The following is a 25960-nucleotide window of genomic DNA, read 5'->3' on the forward strand; positions in this document are numbered from 1 at the left end:
TAATTTTAGTGTGATTTTTTTTTTTTTTGCGTCATTGCTAAAAAAATAATAACAAATTGAAATCAATGTTATGTGTTGACATTTTTAAGGCTCCAATTATTCTATAATCTCAAATATTCCATTTTACAATTCTATTGGGGGAAACTATTGCATATTTTGTGGTTTTTTGTCCATTACAAAACAGGGTTTTCTTTGACAAAAAAGGGCATAAAACTTAAATATTTAAAAACGTTATATTGACAGATAGACCTAATGTTGATCTAGAGATTTAAATCTTGAATGACAATAATACAAAATTTCACATTTTTAAATAATTTTTTGACCAAAATCCTTTGGGGTCCCTGGGATCAAGCCTGAGTGGAGGCCTAAATGTATATTGTATTGGTTTTTTAAATAAAAACATATCAAAATGGACCCTGCTTGCCTATATTTTTCAGTGTGCGACCCTCAGTGGAAAACATTTGGACACCCCTGGTCTATCTGTGTTGGCCCTGCAATGAGGTGGCGACTTGTCAAGGGTGTACCCCGCCTTCCGCCCGATTGTAGCTGAGATAGGCGCCAGCACCCCCCGCGACCCCGAACGTGAATAAGCGGCAGAAAATGGATGGATGGATGGACCCCTGGTCTACACATGGTCTGCTTGTGAGTACTCAGTGATCGTGTGCTGCCGAACATGCTCCTCTGTTTGTAAAACCAGCAATGTCAGGACGTGGCGACGACATGGGGTTGCAAGGGATGGGGGACCGTTACTTTTTAGAGGCGGTATAGTACCGAATATGTTTAGTATGGCGGTGCTATACTAGTATCAGTAAACCGTACCTCCCTAGTTGGAATTTCCCCGTTCAAATTTTTGCATCCCTTCAGGGCCCGCTCATCTCTTGTCCCCGCACTCCGGTTCTTTCTGTGCTTCTTTTTCTTACAATCTGGCCCTCGCCGCTTCGCCTCTTCCCTTCCGCCTTCCTTCCTCCGTCTGCCACTCCAAGACGGAGCGAGTGCCAAACGTCCCTCGCCCGTGGTGACAAAAATCGCCGCTTCCCGTCCCCTCCGTCCCCCCTTTTTGTCCCTGCGCCTCCCTCGCCCCCTCTTGAGAGAATTAACCCAGATTTGGAAATGAACACGTTTTTTGTTTTTTTTTCCCCTTGAATCTCTCTCTCCCTCTGCTCTCGTTCTCTCTCTTTCACGATCTCTCCTTCTTTTTGGTCCTAAAAACAGCAACTGAGTCTTGGAGAGAAGCGAGTACCACCTCCATCCTTCCATCTCGTCCTCCTCCTCACCCTGCCCGTGGGCTCGTGGATATTTACCACTTCTCTCTTGGCTTTCCTGGAAAGCTACGCTCGCACTGGCTTTTCTGCTGTTTTTTGGCCAGAAAGCGTTTTTGTTTCCTGTTTTCTCTATTTTTTTTTTCACTTTTCCCCTTTCTTCGTTTTGTCTTTCCCAGCTTTTTGAGGCGGATCCACAGGTTTCTCGGGAAGAGCCCTCGGACATACTTTCAGGTATCCACCTGTCGGGTTTCAGGCTCAAAGTAGCGAAGGCGAACTTATTTGGTTTCTTGAAGGAAACATTTGTATTTTTCATCACAGAACTTTGCCCGGTCAAACGAAATCGGTGCTCCCAAACGAATACATATTTTAATCAGTTAATCACAATTTTGAAATACGATTAATCGTGATTAATCGCAGTAAGTTACCTATGTGCATAATTGAAATACATTTAAAAAAGACCAATATTTTGACACACTTTCTATGGTAAAAATATCGAACAAATAGTATTTTGTTTGTTCAGAAATTGCTAAAAATTTGTGCTGTCAAACGATTGCATATTTTTATCCGATATATCGCACTTTTGCACTTTGATTAATCGCGATTAATCGCAGTAAGTATGACATTTTATAGTCAGAATGTCATACCTAATATTTTATTTGTTCCAATTTGCTAACAATTCCTGCTGTTAAATGATTATTTATTTTTATCCGATAAATCAAATTTTTGCGATGTTAATAATCACGATTAATTGCAGTAAATTACTAATATGCATAATTTAAGTACTTTTAAAAAAGAACAATATTTTTGACGCACTTTTTATAGTCCGAATATCGTAATTATATTTTATTTTTTCAGAAATTGCTTACAATTTGTGCTGTCAAACGATTGCATGCTTTTATCCGATAAATCACACTTTTGCACTTTGATTAATCGCGATTAATCGCAGTAAGTATGACATTTTATAGTCAGAATGTCATACCTAATAGTATTTTATTTGTTCAAAAACTGCTAAAAATTCCTGCTGTTAAATGATTACATTTTTTTATCCGATAAATCAAATTTTGGCAATTTTAATAATCACGATCAATCGCAGTAAATTACTATTATGCATAATTTAAATATGTTTAAAAAAGACAAATATTTTTGACACACTTTTTATAGTAAAAATATCGTATGAATAGTATTTTGATTGTTCAGAAATGCTAAAAATTTGTGCTGTCAAACAATTGCATACTTTTATCCGATTAATCGCACTTTGATTAATCGCAATTAATCGCAGTAAGTATGACATTTTATAGTCAGAATGTCATACTTAATAGTATTTTATTTGTTCAGAAATTGCTAACAATTTGTGCTGTTAAATGATTATATAATTCTATCCGATAAATCACATTTTTGCAATTTGATTAATCACGATTAATCGCGGTGAATTAATAATATGCATAATTTAAATACATTTTAAAACGAACAATATTTTATAAATTTTGACACATATTTTGTAGTCCGAATGTTGTACTAATAGTATTTTATTTTTTCAGAAATTGCTTACAATTTGTGCTGTCAAACGATGGCACAAATTCTAAATTCTAAATTCTATCCAATAAATCAAATTTTTGCGATTCACTTTTGCACTTTGATTAATCACGATTAATCGCAGTAAGTATGACATCTTATAGTCAGAATGTCATACTTAATAGTATTTTCTTTGTTCAAAAATTGCTAACAATTCCTGCTGTTAAATGATTACATATTTTTATCAGATAAATCAAATTTTTGCAAATTTAATAATCACGGTTAATTGCAGTAAATTACTAATATGCATAATTTAAATACATTTTAAAAAGACCAATATTTTTGACACACTTTTTATAGTCGGAATATCGCAGTAATAGTATTTTATTTTTTCAGAAATTGCTTGCAATTTGTGCCGTCAAACGATTGCATACTCTTATCCGATAAATCGCACTTTTGCACTTTGATTAATCGCAATTAATCACAGTAAGTATGACATTTTATAGTCAGAATGTCACACCTAATAGTATTTTATTTGTTCAAAAATTGCTAACAACTCCGCTGTTAAATGATTACATGTTTTTATCCGATAAATCAAATTTTTGCGATTTTAATGATCACGATTAATCGCAGTCAATTACTAATATGCATAATTTAAATACATTTAAAAAATACCAATACTATTGGCACACTTTTTATAGTCCGAATATCGTAGTAATAGTATTTTATTTTTTCAGAAATTGCTTACAATTTGTGCTGTCAAACGATTGCATACTTGTATCCGATAAATCGCACTTTTTCACTTTGATTAATCGCGATTAATCACAGTAAGTATGACATTGAAATATTCAGAATGTCAAACTCAATAGTATTTTATTTGTTCAGGAATTGCTAACAATTTGTGCTGCTAAAAAATTATTTCAAACTTCTATCCGATAAATCAAATTTTTGCAATTTGATTAATCACGATTAATCGCAGTAATATGCATAATTTAAATACATTATAAAAAGAACAATATTTTGACACATATTTTATAGTCCGAATGTCGTACTAATAGTATTTTATTTGTTCAGAAATTTCTGAAAAAATGTGTGCTGTCAAACGATTGCATACTTTTATCCGATTAATCGCACTTTTGCACTTTGATTAATCATGATTAATTGCAGTAGATATGACATTTTATAGTCGGAATGTCATACTTAATAATATTTTATTTGTTCAGAAATTGCTAACAATTCCTGCTGTTAAATGATTACATAATTCTATCCGATAAATCAAATTTTTGCGATTTTAATGATCACGATTAATCGCAGTAAATTACTAATATGCATAATTTAAATACATTTTAAAAAGACCAATATTTTTGGCACACTTTTTATAGTCCGAATATCGTAGTAATAGTATTTTATTTTTCAGAAATTGCTTACAATTTGCGTTGTCAAACGATTGCATTCTTTTATCCGATAAATCGCACTTTTTCACTTTGATTAATTGCAATTAATCACAGTAAGTATGACATTGAAATAGTCAGAATGTCAAACTCAATAGTATTTTATTTGTTCAGAAATTGCTAACAATTTGTGCTGTTAAAAAAATATTTCAAACTTCTATCCGATAAATCAAATTTTTGCAATTTGATTAATCACGATTTATCGCAGTAGTATGCATAATTTAAATACTATTTAAAAAGAACAATATTTTGGCACATATTTATAGTCCCAATGTCGTACTAATAGTATTTTATTTGTTCAGAAATTGCTGAAAAAATGTGTGCTGTCAAACGATTGCATACTTTTATCCGATTAATCGCACTTTTGCACTTTGATTAATCATGATTAATTGCAGTAGATATGACATTTTATAGTCAGAATGTCATACTTAATAATATTTCATTTGTTCAGAAATTGCTAACAATTCTTGCTTTTAAGTGATTACATAATTCTATCCGATAAATAAAATGTTTGCAATTTGATTAATCGCGATTAATCACAGTAAATTACTAATATGCATAATTTAAATACATTTTAAAAGAACAATATTTTGACACATATTTTTTGGTCAGAATGTCGTACTAATAGTATTTCATTTGTTCAGAAATTGCTAACAATTTGTGCTGTCAAACGATTGCATACTTTTATCCAATAAATCGCACTTTTGCATTTTGATTAATCGCGGTTAATCGCAGTAAGTATGACATTTTATAGTCAGAATGTCATGCTTAACAGTATTTTATTTGTTCAGAAATTGCTAACAATTTGTGCTGTTAAATGATTTCATACTTCTATCTGGTAAATCACACTTTGCGATTTTATAATCATGATTAATCGCAGTAAATTACTAAAATGCATAGTTTAAATACATTTTAAAAGATCAATATTTTGACACACTTTTTATAATAAGAATGTCGTACTGATAGTATTTTATTTGTTGAGAAATTGCTAACAATTCGTGCTGTGTAACCATCACATGCTTTTTCCTATTAATCGCACTTTTGCAATTTGATTAATCACGATTTCCATCCATCCATTTTCTACCGCTTATTCCCTTTCGGGGTCGCGGGGGGCGCTGGCGCCTATCTTAGCTACAATCAGGCGGAAGGCGGGGTACACCCTGATCGCAGTAAATTGCTCCCATTCATAATTTAAATACATTTTTTAAAATCAGCTCTATTTTACACACATTTTATAATCAGAATGTCATACTACAAAATTCTAAAATAGTGTTTTATTTGTTCAAAAATTGCAAACAATTAGTGCTGTTAAACAATTACATACATACATACAATAAATCATCTTTTGCAATTTGATTAATCACAATTAATTGCAGTAAATTACTTATTTGCATGATTTAAATAAATTTTAAAAACACCAACATTTTGATGCACTTTATAGTCAGAATGTCATAATGAAATATTTAATATTATTTTATTTGTTAAAAAAATTGCTAAAAATTCATGCTTTCAAAAAATTACATATTTTTATCTGATAAATCACACTTTTGCTATCTGATTAATTCACGATTAATCGCAGTAAATTACTTGTGTGCATATACTAAATACACTTTAAAAAGACCAATACTTTGACACACATTTTATAGTCAGAATGTCATACTAATAGTTTTTTATTTGTTCAGAAATTACTATCAATTTGTGTGGTCAAACTATTACATACTTTTATCCACTAAATCACACTGTTGCTATTCGATTAATCATGATTAATCGCAGTAAATTACTCGCCTACACAATTTAAGTTGATTTTAAAAAGACCAATATTTTGACACACATTTTATGGTCAGAATGTCGTTCTGAAAATTGTAACAGTTTTTATTTGGACTAAAATTGCTAACAATTCGTGCTTTTAAACATTTACATACTTTTATCCGATAAATCACACTTTTGCTTTTTTTTCCACTTACTTTTGTTTTACTATTTTGTCAAAAAATAAATGAAAAAAAATCAAATAAGAAATAAATACATTTAATAATAATAAAATAATAATAATAATAATAACAAAAAAATATATTTTTTCTTACAATATCTCCCACAGTATTTTTCAAGAAAATTTTATGTGTAAAACGGCATACATTTTTTGTAAAAATTTGAATTTTGTCCCAAAATATTCCCCCAGACAATGACAACTTTATCTCACTATATTGCAAATTTTTCCGTAATAAATTGGACTTTAATCTTGTAAAATTACATAATATTGTCTTGTAGAATGAAATAAAAACATTCTCTCAGAATATTCCTAAAATAATTGTATGAAAACTTTTCATCACAAAACTTTTTCTTCAAAAAAACAAACGTCCACTGCTGAGGACGAGTGATGAATTAGATGCTGCTGACCAGTCAGTGCAGCACATCTGCGGGCAAGTAAGGTGAGAGGGCCGATGCCGGGGGCGGGGTGTTGTCGCCATGGCAACGGGAGGCAGAGTTGACACGGCGACCAGGGCGGGGCGAGCGAGGAGAGATAGTCGGCCGTTATGTGGGACGGTCGTGTTAATTGTTTGGCGGCTCCACGTCTCTCAGGAGGGTTTTTGTCGCTGCGTGCGAATTAACCTCCGCCTTCCTCATTACCGCCGCTCCTCTCGTCCGTACTCGTGGCGTTACCGCTTAAAAATACACCCACGCAGGTTCATGTGTGTCTTTTCTTACGGAAGCTTTCTCGCGATGAGTCGTAAAAGTCATTGCGTGAAAATTCAGTGCAAAAAAAAGTTATTTGGCAGCAGTAAATCCAGAATGCTGCTGCTCGAGTCCTGACTAGAATCAGGAAATACGACCGTATTAGTCTTCTTGAAGATGTGAGACAGGCCTTAAGGTTGGTAAAGTTTAAGTCCAGCCTGAAAACACTTTTATCTCATTGAGCATATTTAAATATTTCATCTACACTCTTTAATTGATTTTAATTATTCATGATTGTTTTATGATGATTTTATTTTCTGATTTTGATTTACATTATTTTTCCTTATTTAAATTTTCTGTGAAAACAACTTTGTGTACAAAAGTTTTATTTAAGTTATGTTCAGCCTTGTGTACAAGTTGTGCTCTATAAACAAAAATAGTCCTAATTAACAGGAAGTGGGTTTTGAGTTTGGAAGCAACAAATCTTTCTGCACTGATTTTTTTTTTTTTTTAACAGAATTTCTTTACACCGACACTGAATTTTTCTCCAGCTATTTATTTTACACTGAATTTTTTGCACTGAATTTGTTTTAAAACATGGATGGATGGATTTTAATACACTGATTTTTATACAATTTGTTTTTACACAGAATTGTTTCACATAAAATATTTTTACGCTGAATATTTATATGGTGCATTTTTTTACACTTACTTTTTTGGACTGATTTTTTATTTATTTTTTTGCATTGATTTTTATACAATGATTTTTTTTTATACACTGAAGTGGTTTGCATCAAAGTATTTTTTTACATTGAATTTTTATACACTGCATTTTTTACACTTATTTTTTTGCACTGAATTTTTTGTCCACTGATTTATTTATTTTTTTTACACTGACCTCTTATAGGCAGATTTTTTCAAACAGAAAGTTGTTTTTTCGCACATTTTTTTGCATTGATTTTTCAACACTAAATTTACTTTACTCTGTATTTAAATAAACATTTTAATACAATGATTTTTTTACACTGAATTGTTTTACATCAAAATATTTTTACACTGAATTTTTATACACTGCAATTTTACACTTACTTTTTTTGCACTGTTTTTGTCCACTGATTTTTTTTTTTTTACACTGACTTCTTATAGGCAGATTTTTTCAAACGGAAAGTTGTTTTTTGTCCCATTTTTCTTTTACACAGAATTTTTTTGCACAGATTTTTCTAGACTGAATTTTCTTTACACTGTATTTAAATATACTGTTATACAATTATTTTTTGAAAACTGAATTGTTTTGCATCAAAATATTTTCACACTGATTTTTTTATACACTGCATTTTTTACACATACTTTTTATGCACTAAATTTGTTGTCCAATTTTTATTCATTTTTTTTACACTGACTATAATTGGCTAATTTTTTTGCAAACTGAATTTAGTTTTTTTGCACCATTTTTTTTTACACTGAATTTTTTGGAACCTATTTCTTTACAATTAATTTTTTTTACACTTAGTATTTTTTACGCTGAATATAACTAGTCAGCGTAACTATACACTGATTTTTATGCAATTATTTTTTAAGTTGAAATGTTTCACATAAAAATGTTTTACTCTAAATTTTTATACACTACATTCTGTTTAGCACTCACTTTTTTGCACTGCATTTTTTACACTGAATTCATTTGCACTGTATTTTCTACATTTAATTTTATTTACACTGTATTTAAATACACTGATTTTTATCCAGTCCATTTTTTTTACACTAAATTGTTTTGCATCAAATATTTTTACACTGAATTTTTATACACTGCATTTTTTACACTTCCTTTTTTTTTGCACTGATTTTTTTGTTAACCGATTTTTTTTTACACTCACTTCTTATGCACTGATTTTTTTGGATCAGATTTTTTTGCACCAATTTTTTATAATGAAGTTTTTTGCACTTATTTATTTACACTGAATATTTTTTTCACTGTTTTCCAAATGCACTGATTTTTCTTCAATTAATTTTTACACTGGATTTTTTTCTGCACTGATTTTTTTTTACACTTAATATATTTTTACGCTAAATATTTCTACACTGCATTTTTTACTCTGACTTTTTTTGCACGGAATTTTTTTGTACACTGAATTTTTTAATGCTGATTTTTTTTCCTACCCACCAACTTTTTGCACACTGAATTCTACTGCACTGAATTTTCTTTACACTAAATTTGGAAACACTGATTACTATTTTTTTTTTACGCCGAACATTTTTACACTGAATTTTAAAACAACATTTTAACAAATTATATTTTCAAACACATTTTGCTCAAAACATTTTTATTTAATGAAATTAAATGTGTGATGTCAGTAGGAGTGTTTTCATGCATAAATATGCATGCTGTATATTGGGTGCTACTGTAATGTAATACATTTCCACACAATTAAAATTAATACGTTTTAACTTCTTTCGTGTAGCCAAACTCGCATCTCCGGTCCTAGATGGAAGAGTCTGACTTCCGAGAACGGTCCTTTATAAGGGGCCGATATTGATTATATGGTCGGCGGTCTGTAGGACTGCCGACCATGTTTTAACCAACTTAAACATAAATTATAATATTGTATGTCTGTTGGATAAACTGTCAATAAAACAAAAGTGCAAATGAAAATACAGCTTGACCACTGTCAGGTTCAAACACTGATGACTTCTATTAAACAGACAATGAAGCAAGGAATCAAACAGAGACAGAATTCAATTTGGCTCAAATGAGGAGAAAAATCTGGGCTGTACTCTTGTACAGTCTCCCACCACGCTCTGATGAAATATTGTACGCATCCTCTTTTATTTAGACTTTCCCTAATTATATGGCAACAGCTGTTTCTAAAGGGAAGGGGGTCGTAAACAGCCACCACCTTTGGGTACAAAACAGTTAAAAGAAAAGGTGCCTGGAGGGTGGTCCTCCCCGCTTTGTAGATCTCGGGTCAAGACAAACTCTTCCTGTGGATTATAATACATCAAAGAAACCGACAACCTCATGTCGCTTACCATCCTACAGAGTGGAGTTTTACAAGCCTTTTGTTTGGTAAGATCAAAGACAGCTATTGTCTGCTCGCCGGGAACTCATTGAAACACAAAGTTTTGTGATAACTTAGATACAGTTATCCTGACAACCGCTTTAGTCTCGCTTTTTGCGCTTAAAAGAAACTCCGACGTCTTCTGTTTGTTATTGTCATTGCTACCACAAGTGGTGGAAAACTGTATTACAACTGCAACTCCATACGGACCAGAGCTAAGGAACGGATCATTTTGGGGGGCCCCCGAGTTAAAAAACACTGCTAATTTGTAAGAAATATAATCCATTTAATATAAATATTAAGCGAGTTATAAAATCTTACCGTACTTTTTACCTTCTCCTCCTACCTTCCATCCCGCCTCCCCCGTCCTTGCACACACCCCCTCCTTCCTCCCACTGCAGGCGTCATGTCCGCCTCAGGACCCCCTCCCCCGCTGACGCTAGCCTCCCCGACGTCGGCAGCCTCGCCCTTGCCCTTGCCCTCGCCCCTCTCCCCCCCGCCCAGGGTGCCCGTGTTCCAAAGGAAGGGCGCACTCAAGCACAAGAGGATCGTGGAGGTGAAGGACCACCAGTTCACCGCCCGCTTCTTCAAGCAGCCCACCTTCTGTAGCCACTGCACCGACTTCATCTGGTAGTGCACACACACACACACACACACACACACACACACACACACACACACACACACACACACACACACACACACGTCTTTCCTACTTTGTGTGGACCCACGTTTGGTCAGTAGGTTGTGAAGGCCCCCCTTTCCACTATAGCTAGAAGGATGAAAAAATATATATCCACCACTAGATGGGAGTAGAGAGTTGCAACCTCACTTCAGAATACAAAACACACAAAGTAAAAATATTTTACTTCTGTAGTTGTGGGGACCGACTGCTGTTGGTAGGTAGATTTGACCGTACACACATAGTAATAGGTTCTGTGAGTTGGCCATTTTTAAGGTAGTGCATGCACACAAACACACACACACACACACACACAAACACACATTATTGTTTTTCCTACTTTGTGTGGACCCACGTTTGGTCAGTAGGTTGTGAGGGCCCCCCTTTCCACTATGGCTAGAAGTATGAAAAAAATATATCTAGCACTAGATGGCAGTAGAGAGTTACAAACTCACTTCAGAATGCAAAACACACAAAGTAAAAAAAAGATTTTACTTCTGTAGTTGTGGGGACCGACCGCTGTTGCTAGGTAAATTTGACCGTACTCACATTGTAATAGGTTCTGTGAGTTGGCCATTTTTAAGGTAGTGCATGCACACACACACAAACAAACACACACATACAAGTCTTGCCTACTTTGTGTGGACCCACGTTTGGTCAGTAGGTTTTGAGGGCTCCCCTTTCCACTATAGCTAGAAGGATGAAAAAAATATACCTAGCACTAGATGGGAGTAGAGAGTTGCAAACTCACTTCAGAATGCAAAACACACAAAGTAAAACACATATTTTACTTCTGTAGTTGTGGGGACCGACCGCTGTTGCTAGGTAGATTTGACTGTACACACACATAGTAATAAGTTCTGTGAGTTGGCCATTTTAAAGGTAGTGCATGCACACACACACATGCAAACACACATACACACACACACACACTCACTCACAAAAACACACACACATACATGTCTTTCGTACTTTGTGTGGACCCACGTTTGGTCAGTAGGTTCTGAGGGCCCCCCTTTCCACTATAGCTAGAAGTATAAAAAAAATATATCTAGCACTAAATGGCAGTTGAGAGTTGCAACCTCACTTCAGAATGCAAAACACACAAAGTAAAAAAAATATTTTACTTCTGTAGTTGTGGGGACCGACCACTGTTGCTAGGTAGATTTGACCATACTCACATAGTGATAGGTTCTGTGAGTTGGCCATTTTTAAGGTAGTGCATGCACACACACACACACACACACACACACACACACACACGTCTTTCCTACTTTGTGTGGACCCACTTTTGGTCAGTAGGTTGTGAGGGCCCCCCTTTCCACTATAGCTAGAAGTATGAAAAAAATATATCTAGCAGTAGATGGCAGTAGAGAGTTGCAAACTCACTTCAGAATGCAAAACACACATAGTAATTAGTTCAGTGAGTTGGCCATTTTTAAGGTAGTGCACAGACACACACACACACTTTAGTGTATTTCTTACCTTCAGGAGACCTGAGAAAAATGCCTCCCTTTTTAGGACCAGCCTTTGTAGATATATAAAGATGTGTATTTACAACATTAATAAAATATACACACTATGCAAATATAAAAATGCTTGTTGTGAAAAATGAGTTACAATTTCCCAAGAAAAAGGTCAGTATTATAATAAAAGTCGTCATTTTATTCGGCGCAAGTCAAAATTTGACAAGAAAAGCTGAACATTTGTGTAAAACTATGAGAAAAGTTGGAATTTTACTGAATAGCAGTCGCCATTTTACAAGTAAAAGCTTTAAAATGTTGGCAATTTTATAAAATGAGTGGTCATTTTACTCCACAAAAGTCACAATTTTATAAGAAAATGTTAAAATGTTGGCAATATCATAATAATAATCGGACCTTTACTCGGCAAAATGATGACCAAAGTCATAATTTTACTCAAAAAGTGTCACTGGTTTAGAAGAACAAAAAAAAATTGGCAATATTGTGATAAAAGTCAGAATTTTATTGAGAAAAGTTGGAATTTTACTCAATAAGAGTCGCAGTTCTACGAGAAAAAGCTTAAAATGTTGGCAATTTTATGTAAAGAGTCGTCATTCACTCGACAAAAGTCACAATTTTATAAGAAAACTTGAAATGTTGGCAAAGTGGTTATAATAATCGGAATTTTACTTGGCAAAATGATGATGAAAGTCATAATTTTACTCAAAAAGTGTCACTGTTTTACAAGAACAAAAGAAAAATTGGCAATATTGTGATAAAAGTCAAAATTTTTGGTGACAAATGTTGCCGTTTTGCATTAAAAAGTCGTAATTTTATGTTAAAAAAATCATAATTTTATGAGAAAATGTTGCAATGTTACAGAAACAGAAAGAATATGAGAAATTGTTCTCAATTTCATAAGAAAAAAGTCGACTCATTGTGAGAAAAAAACAGCTTTTAGTTCATTACTTAACTTTTTTTAATTTTTTCTTTGTAATTGGTTTTTAATCTTCATTATTTCCTTCAATTTATTACAGTATGTCTCCATATACATATTTATTTATTTTTTTTTGTATTCATTTTGGCCAGAGGGGGCGCATTTCAATTTCTAACACACACTTGTTATTTCATATGTTGACCAGAGGGGGAGCACTTTTAAAAGCGACACACAGTCGATTTGAAAAATCTATCATTTTGATAGGTTTCCCCACCAGGGGGTGCAAACAAGATCTCTTTTTTTTTCTTCTTTTTTTTTTTGTAATGTGCTTAATTACCGATGACAAAGGGGTCAGGGACCACCGATGGCCCCTGTGCCGCACTTTGGGCAACCCAGCTGTAGAAGCTAGCTGTTAATGGCCACTATAGTTTTAGTAGCGTAGTGTATTTATACATCCTATGGTCACATATGGCTTGGCTTACGTCCGCAACGGAAGTAAATCAACAACAAAAAAATCTGACTTTGGAGCAATGTTCACGGACTCTAGAATTTGGCTCTCTATTAAATGCAACGGTTTTCCGTATTGGGAGCATGATTTAGGTCCTAACTTGTTCACACCTCCTCATATAGAAGCTACTTTTCTTCGGTGATGTCTCAAGACCATACCGTTGTGTATTTGTTCATCCTAAGGTCACATACGGCTTGTCTTACGTCAGCACCAGAAGTGGTAAAATCAGCCGTTCATCTGCCTGTTTTTTCCGGGGGATGAATAGGGAAGTCCTTCTTAAACTGCCGTCTTGTTTTATCACATATTGCTGCCTTTGCACCTGTCAGTGTTTACTTTTGTACGCACATTAAATCAACAAAAAAATCCTGACTTTGGAGCAATGTTCACGGACTTTAGTATTTGACTCTTTATTAGATGCAATGGTTTTCTGTATTGGGAGCATGATTTCAGTTCTTACTCTTTCACCTGTCCTCATATGGAAGCTACTTTTCCTTGTTGATGTCTCAAGACCGTAGCGTAGTGTATTTGTTCATCCTATGGTCACATATGGCTTGTCTTACGTCAGCACCGGAAGGGGTAAAATCAGCCGTTCACCTGCCTGTTTTTCGGGGGATGAACAGGGAAGTCCTTCTTTAGCTGCAGTCTTGTTTTTATCACGTATTGCTGCCTTTGCGCCTGTCAATGTTTACTTTTGTACGGACATTAAATCAACCAAAAAATCCAGACTTTGGAGCAATGTTCACGGACTGTAATATTTTCCTCCTATTACATGCAACGGTTTTCCGTATTGGGACCATTATTTATGTCCAATGTTGTTCACACCTCCTCATATGGAAGCTACTTTTCCTTGTTGATGTCTCAAGAAGGCTACAAGAACACACACACACACATTTGCCGGAGGAGAAACCACCCCGGCAGATCTTAAGCCGCCCCCTCAGGCAACCCACTGTTGCATCTGACTCTACTGCACCTTTATTTATTTTTTTTTTATTATTATTTTTTTTTTTCCAGTTTCCTTAAGACTGAGTCAAGCATCCCACGCCAGTCAGCACCCTGACCCGCTCGGGTCACATGATCTCACCTCCACGCTGTAAAGCCCACGTGATCCGGCAGGTCACCTGGTTTCCAAATAAAACTGAACAACTCGGCATCGTTATCGTTTGAACTATTTGGTTTCCGTAAGCACACGTTGTAGCAAGTATTGTAATACACTTTAGAGTAGTCTGTGTACAGCTTGATGGCATAATGCACACATATATATGTATATATACATATATATGTATATGTATATATATATGTTTATGTATATGTATATATATATATATATATATATATATATATATATATATATATATATATATATATATATATATATATATGTATATATATGTTTATGTGTATATATATATATATATATGTATATGTATATATATATGTTTATGTATATATATGTATATATATATGTATGTATATATATATGTATATACATACACTTATATACACACATATGTACATATATACACGCATATATACACATATACACATGCATTTTTACACAAACATACACACTTTTGTATACATATATACACACATACTGTATATACACACATACACACATTTATATATACACATGTACATACACACATGTATACACACATTTTTTACACACATATACACACATTTTTGCACACATACATACATTTATAAATATATATATATATATATATATATATACATATATATATATATATATATATATATATATATATGTATATATATATATATATATATAAATGTGTGTGTGTGTATATGTATGTGTGTGTATATATGTATATATGTATGTTTATATTTTTGGGGGGGAAGGGATACAAACAAAGAAACTGAAAAGGCGGGTCACTGTTTGTGCTATGGCGTTGAAAACACTGCGCTTTCAACCGGAAGTAGAAGTGCCGTTCCGTCTTATGGCCGTCCACAGCGTTTCTACTCGTGTGGATTACGTCATCCGTCGCTCCGAGCATCGTTTTGCAAGTTTCACAACAGATATGACTGAGTGAAATGGTATCTATATATCTTATCTTATATTATTTTATATAATATATTATATTACAGTGAATTGATTAACGTGGACCCCGACCTAAAACAAGTTGAAAAACTTATTCTGAGTGTTACCATTTAGTGGTCAATTGTACGGAACATGTACTATACTGTGCAATCTCCTAAAAAAAGTTTCAATTTTCAATCATCTTCATTATTGAGTTAATTGTTGTAAAAATTTGAATACAACTTTGTAGTCGACAACATTGAAAGTCAATTTTTGTATCCATAAAAAATAGGGAGCGGATATTAGACGTTTTTAACTTCATTTTGCTCCTTTTCATTCGTAATTTACTTCCTTTTTTGATTTTTTTTTATGATCGGAAACAAATGAACTGAACTAAATAAAGTTTTACAATACAACAATAACAATTCATACTTTTTTAGAGAGTCCCATGTGTGATGTCCGTAGGAGTGTTTTTGTGCATATTAGTTTGCGATATCGTAAGATAACTGTCAGGTTTGTCGCTGACAGTTTGGCCGTGATTTAGTTTTTCCTCTGCGTTTGTCTTTGTTTCCTGTCAGCGCTCTTTTTTTGTCCGTTTCCTGTTTTTCTCCCCTACTGTGGCTGATTGGCACCGGGCCACACCTGGTGTCAATCAGCCAGTTACTATTTAAAGCTGGCTTCCCCTCCAGTCAGTGCTGGGTTATTGTCATTACGACTTGTCGCTCGTACCGTTTGTACCTGTGTCCTATAGCTGTTGGCAGCGTACTGTCATTTCGTCCAAGTTCCTGTTTCCTGGTATCTTTTTTCCTGTCTCCTAGTTCCTGGTTTGTGTTTTTCATTTTCAAAGATGAAATCATGTTTTCCTGTTCAATGTCTGCCGTCATCTCTGCATCTTGGGGTTCGTCAACAACTCAATCTGACAATAACCAAGCTAACGCTATTAGAATTAGCTAATAACACTATCGTATCATAATCAAGCTAATGCCATCAGCATTAGCTAATACGCTAACAGGTTTACGAGTGTACTCGTTAGAATTATTAACTTACAATGGAATTATTTTTATATTGTATTCACCAAAACGTCACCGTGGAGGTATTGGGTCGATGACGATGACTTGTGTTTTGTTTGATCAGCCGTTTTACTGCCCTGTTACGGACACTGTTTGGAAACAATTAAGGTGTGTATATAAACATTTACAGAATACTTCTGTGTAAATAACTAATTTCACAACAGATATATCTGCACACACGTGGCTCAACACAATTAAACCTATGGTGTGGCTTTATCGCTCTCTGCTGGGTAGAGGGAGTACTGCACACACCAGCAACCCTGCTTTGAATGGTTTCGTCATTTGGGCGATGTTCGGCGGGCCAGATTTAGAGCTTTGTCGGGCCGGCAGTTGGATAGGGCTGAGACAGAGTATGATATAGCGATATCAAGCAGATATCGACACCAGAGGGATACAGGTCATTTACATGTACAAAACTCAAAAGCAGTGAAGTTGTTCCGTTGGGTAAATGGTAAATAAAAAGAGAATACAATGATTTGCAAATCCTTTTCAACTTATATTCAATTGAATAGACTGCAAAGATATTTCATGTTAGAACGTAGAAAAATATAATTTTTTTGCAAATAATCATTAACTTAATTAACTTAAATAAGCAGGGGCGTCCATGGTAACGTTGTTTGGATGGCAACATATGTTGCTCCAAAACCTGTATGGACCTTTCAGCATTAACGGTGCCTTCACAGATGTGTAAGTTACCCATGCCTTGTGCACTAATGCACCCCCATACCATCACAGATGCTGCTTTTTACACTTTGCATCGAGAACAATCCGGATGCTTCTCTCCCTCTGTGGTCCGGAGAACACCACGTCCACAGTTTCCCCCAAAAATTTGAAATGTGGACTTGTCCGACCAGAGAACACTTTTACACTTTGCATCTTAGATGAGCTCGGGCCCAGGAAAGCGTACAGCGTTTCTGGGTGTTGTTGATAAATGGCTGTGGCCTTGCATAGTAGGGTTTTAACTTGCATTTACAGATGTAGCTAACAACTGTAGTTACTGACAGTGGTTCTCTGAAGTGTTCCTGAGCCCATGTGGTGATATCCTTTACACGCCGATGTGGTTTTTTGATGCAGTAATGCTTGAGGGATCCAAGGTGCGTAATATCATGGCCTACGTGCAGTCATTTTTCCGGATTCTTTGAACCTTTTGATGCTATCACAGAGTGTAGATAGTGAAATCCCCAAATTTCTTGCAATAGCTGCTTGAGAAATGTTGTTCTTAAACAATTTGCTGAGGCATTTGTTGACAAAGTGGTGACCCTCGCCCCGTCCTTGTTTGTGAATGACTGAGCATTTCATGGAAGCTGCTTTTTATACCCAATCATGGCACTCACCTGTTCCCCAATTAGCCTGCTCACCTGTGGGATGTTCTGAATTAGTGTTTTGATGAGCATTGTTCAACTTTCTCAGTCTTTTTTGCTACTTGTGCCAGCTTTTTTGAAACACGTCACAGGCATCAAATTCCACATGAGCTAATATTTGCAAAAAACAACAAGGTTTTCCAGTTCTTTTGTTAAATATATTGTCTTTGCAGTCTATTCAATTGAATATAAATTCAAAAGGATTAACAAATCATTGTATTCTCTTTTTATTTAGCATTTACACAACATTTGGGGGTTCTTACATATATATACCGAGCCAGGAAAAAAAAATGGAGCATTCGACATTGTTTGGCGACATATGGCGAGGGCGTATGTCGGCGCGTGCGCCAGCAGCCTCCGGGTAGTTTTCGGGACATTCCTCCGGTTGGAACGCCTTCTTCCACGCTGTGTGGGAGCTTGTTGGTGATAAAGGAATCCAAGGAGGCGGAGCTACTCTCCTAGCTACTCTCGGCGAGGAAAAGATGGCACTTTTAAATCAAACGTTTTTGTCAAGTTCATTTCTGTACAAAAATATAGAATGATTAACGGCACATACTCAAAAAGACACTTATATAAAAACCCTGTTTCCATATGAGTTGGGAAATTGTGTTAGATGTAAATATAAACGGAATACAATGATTTGCAAATCCTTTTCAACCCATATTCAGTTGAATGGACTAAAAATACAACATATTTGATGTTCAAAATCATAAACCTTGTTTTTTTTTTTTGCAAATAATAATTAACTTATAATTTCATGGCTGCAACACGTGCCAAAGTAGTTGGGAAAGGCCATGTTCACCACTGAGTTACATCACCTTTTCTTTCAACAACACTCAATAAACGTTTGGGAACTGAGGACACTAATTGTTGAAGCTTTGAAAGTGGAATTCTTTCCCATTCTTGTTTTATGTAGAGCTTCAGTCGTTCAAAAGTCCGGGTCTGCGCTACCGTATTTTACGCTTCATAATGCACCACACATTTTTGATGGGAGACTGGTCTGGACTACAGGCGGGCCAGGAAAGTACCCGCACTCTTTTACTACGAAGCACCGCTGTTGTAACACATGGCTTGGCATTGTCTTGCTGAAATAAGCAGGGGCGTCCATGATAACTTTGCTTGGATGACAACATATGTTCCTCCAAAACATGTATGGACCATTCAGCATGAATGGTGCCTTCACAGATGTGTAAGTTACCCATGCCTTGGGCACTAATGCACCCCCATACCATCACCCATGCTGGCTTTTGAACTTTAAACCTATAACAATCCGAATGGTTATTTTCCTCTTTGTTCTGGAGGACACCACGTCCTCTGTGTCCAAATATAATTTAAAATGTGGACTCGTCAGACCACAGAACACCTTTCCACTTTGCATCAGTCCGTCTTAGGTGAGCTCGGGCCCAGCCAAGCCGGCGGCATTTCAGGGTGTTGTTGATAAATGGGTTTGGCTTTGCATAGTAGAGTTTTAACTTGCACTTACAGATGTAGCGACCAACTGTAGTTAATGACAGTGGTTTTATGAGGTGTTCCTGAGCCCATGTGGTGATGTCCTTTACACACTGATGTCGGTTTTTGATGCAGTACCGCCTGAGGGATCAAAGGTCCGTAATATCATCGCTTACGTGCAGTGATTTCTCCAGATTCTCTGAACCTTTTGATGATTTTACGCACCGTAGATGGTAAAATCCCTAAATTCCTTGCAATAGCTCGTTGAGAAATGTTGTTCTAAAACTGTTCGACAATTTTACTTACAAAGTGGTGACCCTCACCCCATCCTTGTTTGTGAATGACTTAGCATTTCATGGAAGCTGCTTTTATACCCGACCATGGCACCCACCTGTTCCCAATTAGCCTGTACACCTGTGGGATGTTCCATATAAGTGTTTGATGAGCATTCCTCAACTTTATCAGTATTTATTGCCACCTTTCCCAACTCCTTTGTCACGTGTTGCTGGCATCAAATTCTAAAATTAATGTTTATCATTTTGAACATCAAATATGTTGTTTTTGTAGCATATTCAACTGAATATGGGTTAAACATTATCTGAAAATCATTGTATTCTGTTTATATTTACATCCAACACAATTTCCCAACTCATATGGAAACGTGGTTTGTACATACATATATGTATTTAGAGAGAGAGAGGGCGAGCGAGAGAGAGCGAGAGAGAGAGATAGCACGTACAAACATGCATGAAAACTTTGTGACAGGAATCACACATTAGCCGGTTTAGTAAGAAAGAATCGTTTTAGTTATATTATAAAACTTACAAACGTTACTTGGAGTGACGAGCGAAGGATCCGTACGAGTGGGAACGCTATGGACGGCAGGAAGACGGAACAGCGCTTGTGCTTCCGGTGGAATGCGCTTCACAGAAGAGCGCTTTCAAAGCTCGTCCAAAAGATGGCGCTATAGCACAAAATGGTAGCACACATTTTTCAGTGTCTTTACTTGTTTTTGTCGTTGTTGTTTTTTTTGAGCAAGGAAAAAAAAAAATCCATAAATCAGTCACAGGGTTCAAAGCGTAGGGAAAAAGTAGCGGCTCGTAATTTACAGTACAAATGTAACATTCCTGAAGGAATTAAATCTTGCTATTTTGACAATTATTTTTTTTAGTTTGTTTTGTTTTTGCTCAATGTTTTTTAACCTGTAAAGCACTTTTAGTCCAATTTTAAACATTTTGTAAACGTGCTATATTAATAAACATGCCTTGCCTTACCAATACAGGAAGTGGGGACAATAAAAGATAGTTTGAATTAATATTAAAATCAATATTAATATTTTTAATCATATATAATTAATTATTCAATGTCCTGTAGATTTAATAATTAATCAGATATGATTTGAAAATATAAATTTTAATATTAATATTTATAAATCATACGTAATTAATTGTTCAATGCCCTGCACATTGAATAATAATTAGATATGATTTACAAATATTAATATTTTCAAAGCACATTTGATCAATTTTTAAATCATATGTAATTACTTATTTAATACCCTGCAAATTGAATAATTAATTAGATATGATTTTAGAATATTAATATTGATATTCATATTTTAAATCACATTTAATTAATTTTTAAAACATATCTAACTAATTTAACAATGTCCTGCACATTCAACAATCATTTAGATATGATTTGAAAATAGTCATATTGATATTAATATTTTTAAATCATACTGACATTTTGAAATCATAGCTAATTAATTATTTACTGTCATGCACATGTAATAATCAATTAGATACGATTTGAAAATGTTTATATTATTATTGATATTTTTAAATCATATCTAATATTTTTTTAATTGAAATCTAATCAAGTATTCAATGCCTTGCACATTTAATAATTAATTAGATATAACTTGAAAATATTAATATTAATATTAGTTGTTTTTTTAAAATCCCAAATAATGTATTATTTGATGCCCTGCACATTGAATGATTAATTAGATATGATTAAAAAAATATTAATATTAATATTATTTGCTTTATAAAGAATATTAATTTCAAAAAGCATTTATATATTTAATGTCCTGAAAATGGCCTTTTGCATTCAGTCATAGTTAATTGCCGCTTATAGGCTGGTTCTTTGTCGCTCTCTGCTGGTAACAAAGCAGTTTGCATTCACATGCCGCACCACATCATTTCTTGCTTATTTGTCTTACTTCTCCTGAAAAAAAAAAAAAATAAATAAATAAAAATCTTACAACCTCTTTATCATGCTGACTTGACGCCGAGTGGACCTTTTACTTGAACCACGGCTTTAATTATTCAATTAAAGCCCGAAGGAGACGCTGGCAAGCAGCCAGTGTTGCATTCAGGAACCGTAGGACACCTGTGCTCTGTCCGTGCGTGACATTGCAGAGAAAAGTACTTAAACAAACAAACAAAACAAAAAAGAAAGCTACTTAATTAGTAAAGGAGATTGTGTTTGCGCACTAATTGTGTGTCTCTCTCTCTCACGCAGGGGCATCGGCAAACAAGGATTCCAATGTCAAGGTGTGCAAGGATCGATACGGACTCATTCATCTTCTCAGAACAAAATGTCAAACTCAGTTTGCTCTTCTTTTTTTTTTTTTTTTTGTCTAGTTTGCAGTTTTGTGGTGCACAAAAGATGCCACGAGTTTGTGACCTTCACCTGTCCCGGCTCCGTGACGGCCCCCAGACCGGATGTGAGCGTCATCCCTTTTTCAATGTGAAACATTGTTCAATGTATAAGTTATCATTATCCAAACAAAAAAAACTGAATTGACTGCAAAGACAAAATATTTAACGTTCGAACTAGAAAACGTTATTTTGTGCAAATATTAGCTCATTTGGAATTTGAAGCCTGCAACGTGTGTCAGTAGAGCTGGCACAAGTGGCAAAAAAGACTGAGAACGGTTGAGGAATGCTCATGAAACACTTATTTGGAACATCACACAGGTGAACATAGCTAATTGGGAACAGGTGCGCGTCATTATTGGGTTTAAAAGCAGCTTTCGTCGAATGCTCAGTCGTTCACAAACAAGGACGGGGCGAGGGTCACCAATTTGTCAAAAATTTGTGTGCAAATTGTGTAAGGACAACATTTGTCAACAAGCTATTGCAAGGAATTTAGGGATTCCACCATCTACCGTCTAATATTACCAAAAGGTTCAGAGAATCTAGAGAAATCATGATGTTATGCACCTTGGATCCCTCAGGAGGTACTGCATCAAAAAGCCACATCGGTGTGTAAAAGATATCACCACATGGGCTCTGGAACACTTCAGAAAACCACTGTCAGTAACTACAGTTGGTCGCTACATCTGTAAGTGCAAGTTAAAACTCTACGATGCAAAGCCACAGCCGTTTATCAACAACACCCAGAAATGCAAAGTAGAAAAGTTTTCTGACGAGTCCACATTTCGAATTGCTTTTGGGAACTGTGGACGTCGTGTCCTCCGGACCTAAGAGGAAAAGAACCAGCCGGCTTGTTCTAAGCGCAAAGTGTAAAAGGCAGCATGTGTGATGGTGTGGGGGTGTATTAGTACCCAAGGCATGAGTAACTTACACATCTGTGAAGGCACCATTAATGCTGAAAGGTACGTGCAGGTTTCGGAGCAACATATGTTGCCATCCATTAAATGGACGCCCCTGCTTATTTAAGCAATGTGTTGAATTCAAAGTTAATGATTATTTGCACACAAAAAAACAATGTTTCTCCGTACGAACATGAAACAACTCACACATCTGTGAAGGAACCATTAACATATGTTGCCATCCAAGTGACGTTATCATGGACGCCCCTGCTTATTTCAGCCAGATGATGCCAAGCCACGTTTTACAACAGCGTGGCTTCGTAGTCAAAGAGTGGATCAAGGCAACTTTTACTGAAATCAGTCCAAAAATAACTGAAGTGGCGACTTCAACATTGACTTAGACAAACAAACACAAAATATAGCTTGACTTTGTATACTAAAATCCCGAGGCCATGCAGGACACACCACCGTACTTATTCTTTTTTTTTTTTTAATTATTATTAAAAATTTGATGACACCTCAATACTTCAATCCGACATCAGCGGGTCGTCCGCCTGATTGATTGACAGGATACGCCCCTGCAGGGAGGATGTGAATGCAGGGACTGTAAGATAAACGAACTAGAGGATTGTGTGTGTGTGTGTACCGAAGTGTGTGTGTGCTGAAGTGAGAAATGACAAGGCCTGCAAAAGTGCACGCTCAGCAGGATGGAGGATTTTCCAACACAGTAAAGCAGAGAACGGTGAACAGGACGAGGGTGCTGATGAGAGATAAAAATGCATCAACGCTCTCACACACTCTCACATTTACACTCACACACACACACACACACACGCATTTATCCCTTAGAACTTGGATAGGGTAAGATAGACTCTGTTTATCACTCAATAGGGAAACGACTGGGTTGCCGTGCAGATAGAAAAAGGCCTCGAAAAATGATAGACCACAAAGGACGTGAAAGACAGTAATAGAGCACGACCAGAGAAAGGAACACGGTCAACAAAGCAACCGGGAGAACCGACTCCGTCCGAGGCTACCCACTAGCTCTCGGCCAATGTCCCAGAATCCGTAACGGGAGACCGCGGCGTCCGAAACGTGCTCATTCACTTCGCAGCCCCAATCTCTTTCTTCGTACGCAAACGCAAATAAATACATGTAAACATTTGCACGTGTAAACATTTACACATGTACACACACGCAAATGTAGACATAAACACATGTAAACATATGCACATGTGAACATTTGCACATGGAAACATTTGCACATGGAAACATTTGGACATGTACATATACACAAATGTAAACATAAACACGTGTAAACATACGCACATTTGAACATATATACATGTGAACATTTGCACATGTAAACATTTACACATGTACAAACATGCAAATGTAAACATAAACACATGTAAACATAGGCACATTTGAACATTTGCACATGTCAACATACGCACATGTAAACATAAACACATATAAACATACGCACATGTGAACATATGAACATATGCACATGTACACATTTGCACATGTAAACATTTGCACGTGTACACACACGCAAATGTAGACATAAACACATGTAAACATACGCACATGTGAACATATGCACATGTAAACATTTGCACGTGAACATTTGCACATGGAAACATTTGGACATGTACATATACACAAATATAAACATAAACACGTGTAAACATACGCACATTTGAACATATATACATGTGAACATTTGCACATGTAAACATTTACACATGTACAAACATGCAAATATAAACATAAACACATGTAAACATAGGCACATTTGAACCTTTGCACATGTCAACATACGCACATGTAAACATAAACACATATAAACATACGCACATGTGAACATATGAACATATGCACATGTACACATTTGCACATGTAAACATTTGCACGTGTACACACACGCAAATGTAAACATAAACACGTGTAAGCATACGCACATTTGAACAGATATACATGTGAACATTTGCGCATATCAACATACGCACATGTAAACATAAAAACATGTAAACATATGCACATGTGAACATATGAACGTATGCACATGTGAACATTTGCACATGTAAACATAAACACATGTACACATACGCACATGTAAACATAAACACATGTAAACATACGCACATGTTACCATATGAACATATGCACATGTACACATTTGCACATGTAAACATTTGCACGTGCACACACACGCAAATGTAGACATAAACACGTGTAAACATACGCACATTTGAACAGATATACATGTGAACATTTGCGCATGTCAACATACGCACATGCAAACATAAACACATGTAAACATATGCACATGTGAACATATGAACGTATGCACATGTAAACATAAACGCATGTAAACATATGCACATGTGAACGTATGCACATGTGAACATTTGCACATGTAAACATTTACACATGTACACAGACGCAAATGTAAACATAAACACATGTAAACATACGCACATGTGAACATAAACACATGTAAACATATGCACATGTGAACATATGAACGTATGCACATGTGAACATTTGCACATATAAACATTTACACATGTACACATACGCACATGTAAACATAAACACATGTAAACATATGCACATGTGAACATATGAACGTATGCGCATGTGAACATAAACACATGTAAACATACGCACATGTAAACATAAACACATGTAAACATACGCACATGTAAACATAAACACATGTAAACATATGCACATGTAAACATATGAACGTATGCACATGTAAACATAAACGCATGTAAACATATGCACATGTGAACGTATGCACATGTGAACATTTGCACATGTAAACATTTACACATGTACACATACGCACATGTAAACATAAACACATGTAAACATACGCACATGTGAACATAAACACATGTAAACATATGCACATGTGAACA

General features: G+C 35.3%; 1 protein-coding gene across 1 annotated transcript in view; it reads left to right on the forward strand.

The window, feature by feature from the left end:
- Positions 1–451: 451 nt before the first annotated feature.
- The window catches only part of prkcg (protein kinase C, gamma), an 81152-nt gene continuing 55643 nt past the window's right edge, over positions 452–25960 (forward strand). Inside the window, exons 1-4 of the mRNA XM_061915305.1 lie at positions 452–642; positions 10350–10578; positions 21989–22020; positions 22111–22193. Coding sequence (XP_061771289.1) covers positions 609–642; positions 10350–10578; positions 21989–22020; positions 22111–22193 — 378 coding nt within the window. The 5' untranslated portion in view covers positions 452–608. The remainder of the gene's footprint in view (positions 643–10349; positions 10579–21988; positions 22021–22110; positions 22194–25960) is intronic.

Source organism: Nerophis ophidion, linkage group LG11, assembly GCF_033978795.1.
Source record: "Nerophis ophidion isolate RoL-2023_Sa linkage group LG11, RoL_Noph_v1.0, whole genome shotgun sequence".
NCBI classification, from domain to species: Eukaryota; Metazoa; Chordata; class Actinopteri; order Syngnathiformes; family Syngnathidae; genus Nerophis; species Nerophis ophidion.